At 34.1% G+C, this 7,611-nt stretch overlaps 1 protein-coding gene across 7 annotated transcripts; it reads right to left on the bottom strand.

Annotated features, from left to right (window-relative positions):
- Nucleotides 1-422: 422 nt before the first annotated feature.
- Nucleotides 423-7,132, bottom strand: LOC142641606 (uncharacterized). 7 transcript variants are annotated; one of them, XM_075816062.1, is made up of 8 exons: nucleotides 6,821-7,132; nucleotides 5,193-5,248; nucleotides 4,297-4,408; nucleotides 4,132-4,168; nucleotides 2,394-2,467; nucleotides 2,188-2,281; nucleotides 1,978-2,060; nucleotides 423-904 (listed from the first exon to the last, which is right to left on the bottom strand). In XM_075816062.1, exons 3-8 carry the CDS (start codon nucleotides 4,366-4,368, stop codon nucleotides 725-727), a joined length of 540 nt encoding a protein of 179 aa, XP_075672177.1. In that variant the 5' UTR covers nucleotides 4,369-4,408; nucleotides 5,193-5,248; nucleotides 6,821-7,132; the 3' UTR covers nucleotides 423-724. The 7 variants fall into 7 exon arrangements, with proteins under 7 accessions (XP_075672177.1, XP_075672181.1, XP_075672180.1 ...); XM_075816066.1 differs by having other exon boundaries at nucleotides 4,297-4,511; nucleotides 6,821-7,027; XM_075816065.1 differs by having other exon boundaries at nucleotides 4,297-4,554; nucleotides 6,821-7,027.
- Nucleotides 7,133-7,611: the final 479 nt, after the last annotated feature.

Genomic DNA, 7,611 nt, shown 5'->3' on the forward strand with positions numbered 1-7,611 from the left:
TAGATTTTCGTCGCTTGATGAACAATCAATAACTGCTGCTTCTATCGCACAAGTGCACCGTGTAATGTTCAAATATCACGAGGTAGCCATTATGGTTGGAATAATAAAAGCAATATCAGCTTTAGGAAATGCAGATAGGATTTTGGCCTTCTAAGTTCAAACAGCTTTTCCCCAATATATTCCGTGATTGACTATGCTAATCTCTACGTAATTCATTGTCTTCATCTTGTAAAAGCATGTGAGAACGTTGTACATAAACATCTTTTTTTTCGTGTTTTTTTTTTTATTTCAATTGATTTCGCTCATTTTTACATGTTATAATTGTGATGTTAGGGTCATTAGCTAGTGCTAGTTCCATGTGGGGATGTCTTGGATGAAGTCTTCGGTATACTTTGCATGAAGTGGCCACTCTCAAATCCATGTGCTAGGTAATCATATAGGTGGATTTGTCTATATATGTTTACATATCTTTAGTATAAATATACTGGGATCTTGTTCCTCGTCTCCTTTTAACACTGCTATCCCTGTTCAATAACAACCTGAGCCTTTGTGCCAGACTTACATATTGGTGCAACCCAAAATATTACATAATTCCATCATAAGACCATACGACAGAATTCCTATACAAGGATTTGAGTAATGATTAGAACAAACAAGGAACCAACACAATTTCTAGCCAAGAAAGGGAACAAATTGTAAATGAGCCACCTTGAGAAAACAGGCTTTAGGCCTCACTTGCTCTGACATGTTTGTCCAAAAATGCCTTGGCCAGATTACTGAAGCTGACACTTACAGCTTCGGCTGCAGCATACCTCTTGATGATATCAACCACTTCTGGCTTTAAAATCTCTTCCTTATTAGATGCGTTACAGAGATAATAAAGAGCCCCAAGTGCATAATTCACCTAAAATGCAATGTAAATTATATACAATAATGCACACAAACATCAACCACCATATAAATACATGCGTTACAGAGATAATAAAGAGCCCCAAGTGCATAATTCACCTAAAATTCAATGTAAATTATATACAATAATGCACACAAACATCAACCACCATATAAATATATGCGTTACAGAGATAATAAAGAGCCCCAAGTGCATAATTCACCTAAAATTCAATGTAAATTATATACAAGAATGCCCACAAACATCAACCACCATATAAATACATACTTTTGATACATAAATTGCAGGTTACAAATAACCATGATAAAGCATTCCAAAATCATTACCGGTTCTTCTCGAGATGTTACTTAATTTTAAACAAGTACAGCAACGTCCCACAGAAACAGGACTGCAGTGCTATAACCCAAGGCCACTATAAAAATAGTATATCAGGAATGAAATGACAAAAATTCTAGGACAATCTGAAAACTACTAAACATACAAGGACATCTTTGGGGTCACAAGATCTCAAGCCATTTTACTATATGAAAAACATATAAGAATTCCAACTACAGACATTGGACACATCCCTTTGACTTGCTAGTTTTTAACTTCCAACAATCATGACAAGTTTTGCTAAAAGTTTACCAACTGTAACAATTCCCTGGTATTGTTAACATTATACTATGGAAATACAAAAATGTCTTATAATTACTGTTTTTTTAAGGATTAAAGAAAAAGAAAATACACTTCATTAAGTGGCTGCAAATTGAAAGACATCCTAAAAGATAATCAGTTTTTAAGGATTAAAGAAAAAGAAAACACACTTCATTAATTGGCTGCAAATTGAAAGACATCCTAAAAGATAATCAGAATGCATATGTTAGGCATAAATAAGTAAAATACAGAAATAATACTGTCACTTCTTTTTGAAAGAAAAAGAATATAAAATTTGTGAATGATGGTTAATTGTAGTATATTCTTCCTTCACTCTGATGCTAGTGTTAAGAAGTTTGATGACCAAGAATCGAAATAGTTGAATCAAAGGTGTGAAAAACATCGATGACTTTACAAGTCTTGGTACTTACAGTGTTTCTAACTGGGCTTGATAAACATTGAATTGTAAGAGGAATCCCACCGCTCTTAGTGACAATTGCAGCATTCGCTAAATCTGCAGGAAAAAAAAAAACTCTGTAACGCACATGCCGGTGCCTAGCCATAATTATATCTTGTAATAGAAACAAAGTATTTTTAGGATTTCTTAGGTTCTGCAAAGAGGGTTAAATTGCTATACTTACCAACGCAAGAATTGCAGATCCCTCCGACCCCAAATTCCACAAGCCTTTCATTAGGTTCTGTCATGCAGTCAAGGAAAAGTTCCAAAACATTGAGCTGTTTAAGAATTGTAAGTAAATTTTTATGAAGTGAAAATGGCAATGAAAGTATTCTAGTTCCTTTGTATCTGTATAATTCAAAACTCCAAAAATAAGAAAAGCTTCTGTACCTGGCGCAGGAATTTATAATTGTACGGGTCATATGCAAAGTTTGCCAAATTAGCTGCAACTTTCTCTTTTGTTTCTGTAAATAATATAAAAAATGGTTAATTACAAGTTTCAGAGTTGAGGATATGCCCATGAATGAATTAATTGTCATTTGAAAAAAATCTTTAGCTAAGTACAGCCTGTGCCTGAAACTGACAAAATCAGACAATAATTATTTTTAAAATATTGCTAAAAATTAAGGAAAGGACTTAGTTTTAGCATAAACTTTGAATCACTTGCTTGTGCTCTGAGTTGCTTCAAAACTACACTGAGAATTTCTTACAGTATGTGTTCTCAAGAGAAATAGGCTCTTGTAACATGGCTTCCAACCTATTAGGTAAGCTATGAATACAATGACTGAAGAAAAAGACCAATAACTAGAAAAGCGAAACATAATTGTTCAGAATTTTTTTTGATAAACAAAATAATTCAAGCACCTATGCAGGATTGAACACATGACTTCACTTTCCATCCTCTCTTATTGAGGCAAGAGATGCCATTTGCCAAAGACCATTGCTAAAAATTGCTCAGCACATGACTTCAATTTCCATCCTCTCTTATTGAGGCAAGAGATGCCATTTGCCAAAGACCATTGCTAAAAATTGCTCAGCAAGTTTGGTATACTCATAAGCACAAGTCAGTTGAGGCAAAAGTTTGTACAATAATGAGTAGCACGAAACTTGCCATAGTAGTAATTGTTCAACGGTTAAAACAAAATACTCCATGAAATAGAAAATTTAGTTAGAACCAACATGGAGAAATCCTCATATTGTGAGAGACAAGAGTAGAGCATTAGAACTCATTATTGCAATAACCATTCAATTCAAGTTGGTGATAAAGGATATAAACAATCAACAGTCATCAACTTAACTCAGCAGTAAATATTACATCAGTAGCTCTGGTCACATAAGGTCTATGGAATCCATAAAGCCCATTTACTAGACCGGTTATTTGCATGTAGAACTAGGCTTTAGAAGGTAGCAGTCAATCATCATAGGCAGTATCTTGAAAATTGTATATACTTTTTCTCGTTTGATAAGTAACGAAAATTTTATTGATAAAAAAGGAAACACCTGTGTACATAAGGGGTGTACTCAGAGAAGAGTACAATCAATCTTTCAAATTACAATGCTCAAGCATATCTAGAAAATTAGGAGAGGGAAAAGGTTTAAAAGCAACACTCCAGTCCAGTAAAGTACGGAAAAAGGGGGACTAAATCTCAACAATAGACCGTTCACATCCCTCAAAGCACCTCGCATTCTGTTCCCGCCTAAGAAACCACATAATGCAATGTGACACAGCCCTCCAAAAAGCTATATTTCCGTGTCTACCAAAGGTACCTTGCCCTGCTAACAAATCAAGGACCCTATGGCATAACCCAAATAAGACCAAACAAAATCCACACCATTGTTCATAATTCATACACTATGCAACATTGAAGAAGAAAATGGTCCACTGACTCCCCCCACTCAAGTGCAAAGTGCGTTCAACAAGTAAAAAGAAATAGCTTTTTGAGCTTATTTTGACGCACCCCACACCAAAAAGAGAAAACTTTTTTTTTTCCCTAGTTTCAACAAATAAGCAAATCAGAAAAGCACATCCGAACACAAACCAAACAGCACAAACTGTTTTCCAAGGTTGCAAGAAGTCATCACAAACAAATGGAGCAGTAATCTAGAATATGATTATGATGTATAATACCTTCATCAGTAGAGTTCTGAAACTGACTCACCAATTCCTACAACAAAATGGGGAGAATAGTTTAAGAATCATCAAATTCAGATAACTTTAGTAAACCATATGTAACAGAACTGGTATAAAAAGACAGCATAAGAAAGTGAATTCTTAAAATAAAAGGAAGTGTACTTGAAGGTATTGCAGCCTCGGACTTCCATATTTTCCAGTTCGCTCTTCTTGTCTCCGATCATTGGTAAACATTTAATTTATGCTGATGGTTGTTGTTGATTACCGTTGAGACCTATCCCCCAAAATAAAACCTCATATGATCAAATCATAATCCCAATTTGCGAAATAGGAACAAGATTGTTGTTGTTGTTCGTCGGGGATGGATGAAGCTGAAGCTGCAGACACTGAGTCTGAGGGACGAAGCAACGCCGATACCCACTTTGGGAATGGAGGAAATAATATGATTTTGCTTTTTCTTTGGGAGATAAGAAAATCATTTGATTTGGAAACAGCAAAAGCCTAGTTTTTTTTTTTAGGGGGAAAATTTTGGTTTACAATTGATCTCTGCTTCTCTCTACTAGTATTGATGGCACATGCAAGGCACATGCTTAGGTAATGAAAAAGGTATTAGTATGTAAAGATAAATGTACTACAATGTCATATGCAATTCAATTTCAAAGTTTACATAGTATGAAGATTAATTGCCATCCAATAACATAGACCAAAAGTGAATCAGATAATCACCTTTTTTTTTTTTTTTTTTGATAATTGAATCAGATAACCACTTTGGGGGGGGGTTTGTAACTCATATATCAACAATGACTAAATAAACATCCAAAAATGCATCTTTCTTGTTAAAGAAAATTATTTGTGGAATGCTCACTAACAACTACAAACGAGGAAAAAAAATACCTCAATAAAGTTTTTGAAGGATTAGCCCTCTAAATTTCTATATATAAATAAAAATAAAAATTTAGTAGACAAAATCAGAAATGTAAAAATCTTGAGATGCAAAATGTAGTTTAGGCTAATAACAATCTAACTGAATTATCAAAATGGCATAAAGAAAAGGTTACCTTATATAAGCTCTTGCCCAATGATTTCTAAATTCAGTGTCAACAAGTCTCTGAATCTGAAAAGGAGACAACATATCAGCAGCTGTCATTTAGACTGAAGCACATATGCAGTAAATCAAATGTTGTCTCACAACTCAGCAAGAAAGTATCTTAAGAGACACTCTCTCCACATCAGCACAACATTTGGTGAGACCAACCAATTAAAATGGGACACATCTCATATTTCCAAAATACCATTTTACCCAAGAAAATTTCAATAGCCCACCTCCTCCTTCTCTTTCATTCTGAAATCAAATTTCAGAAACTTTCCATCTTTCTCCCTCAAATCAAATCTCAAAAACTCTTCTTATCAAAAAAAAAAAAAAATCTCAAAAACTCTCCATCTCTCTCTCATATTCCACTGCCAATGTCTCAAACTCCACTCGGCAACCACTCCGGCTCTGCGAGATACATGTTCTTTGGCTAGATACATGTTCTCCCTTCATCAACCTCCATCCTTAAAAGGCCAAAAGACCCACAAAGCTCTACCCATTTTACTCTCACCGTGTTTTCCACTCACTTAGGGATTCTAGTGGCCAGTAACAATTCTGGCAGTCTTTGTCTTCCCAAATATTATAAATGAGAGTACACTTGACGAAATCTCATTGTCAGAGAATTATAATCTGAAAAACCTTATCTTATTTCCTTTCATTTAAAAAATAATAAGATTCAGATTAACATGACAATCCAACTAATGATATGTAATGGGGCAAGTGTAAAAGTTAAAAGAAAGAATTTAGGAGTCAGAAAAACAGGAAGAAGATCCATACAAATGATGCTTTTTATTGAATATATTCCATGCTCAGCGAATGAATATATTTAGGTAAATTGTGCATGTCTAATCTTATTCAACTTGATACAGTGAACGATTCAATCTGCACCCTAAATTGATTTTGCAATAAAAATACTCCAGTGACTCATTCATCTAGCTTCAGCTCCTACTGCAAGCCAGTCTCAACTAAATGATAGTCTGGCCCAAGGCTCTAGCATTAATAAAATTACGAATATTATTTAATTTATAAGTGGTTTAACCATTAGCAATACTGTACCCATAAATTTAATTAAAAATAAAATGCAACAAACATGATCTTGCCCACAAGGTGCAGAGACAATAAAGTTTTTCGAACCTACTTGAATTTGTGATCACTAGTATAATAGAGCATCTAAATAAACTCTCTTAACAAATATTGAAAGCTAACATAGTGCATTTGACAATCAACTTATAAACTAGGTAGCACGGACACGGACAAGGACACAAGTACGAGCACAGATACCGGTACGACACAGTGACACGAGTAATTTCTGAAAAATTATAACATAAAACGCCTATATGACACCGGTATGACACGGATACGGCACCCTAAATGCTGTAGAGTGAATGTAACTACACACATAAAAATATTGAACATTCAATCAAGAAAAATATGATAAGCTACTACGATGAACAAATAGATCAATAATTTTGGTTAAACTAAATACAGGGTTCTGTCATTTTTTTGGTTCACAATCTCAAGGGAATTGGTTTCCAAAACTAAGCTAATACCCAAAAGAACACTGAAACTGACATATCCAAAGATTTGGGAACTTACCCAACCGAGAATTGCCCGGAGCAGGCCGAGTAGGGGCCGGAGACGCCGAAAAAAACCTCTTTGGAGCCGCCGAAAACGATTTCTTTCTGGGTTTAGGGAGTGGCCGAATATAGCTCTCTCAGTCGGGTTAGGGTGGGATTTTGGGGGTGAGCTTTCTCTTCTTTTTTGATTTTACGGGGAGGGTGTTACCGTTTTTTTTTTTTTTAATTAACGTTTTTTTAGAAAATAAATAATAAAATAAAATTTTAAATTGAAATGAGGGCACTTCCAAGGTTGTGGTCACTCACATTCATATGACAATAGTTTTGGGCCAAAAATGCCTGTATCAAACTAAACTTAAAATCAAATATACAATGGTTTAAAATTTAGAAATTAAGGGGCCGTTTGGTATGGCATTTTAAGCAACAATTTTTAGTTTTTAAAAAATATTACATCTTTTTTTATTTTTTTATTTTTTATCTACACGTATTTTTAAAAAATACAAACAACATTACCAAACGGACCTTAAGTATCCCAAATAAAATTATTGTACAATAAATACAACAAAATCTAAAATAAAAAACACTTATTGAAAAATTCCATAATTTTAGCTCTTGCACCAACTTTGAGATTATAATCTCAAAGTTGAAACCACAAAAAAGAAAAATATAAGTAACATAAATTCAAAGGATAAAGTTGACAAAAAAGAATGTTGAAATTATATTTGTGGTAAGACAAGTAGGTGGTTAGTTTTATTTCAAAGGAAAGGATGCTTAATGCACAAAGTACAAGCATGAAAATTCCAAAACTTG

This window comes from Castanea sativa, chromosome 6 (assembly GCF_040712315.1).
Source record: "Castanea sativa cultivar Marrone di Chiusa Pesio chromosome 6, ASM4071231v1".
In the NCBI taxonomy this organism is placed as follows: domain Eukaryota; kingdom Viridiplantae; phylum Streptophyta; class Magnoliopsida; order Fagales; family Fagaceae; genus Castanea; species Castanea sativa.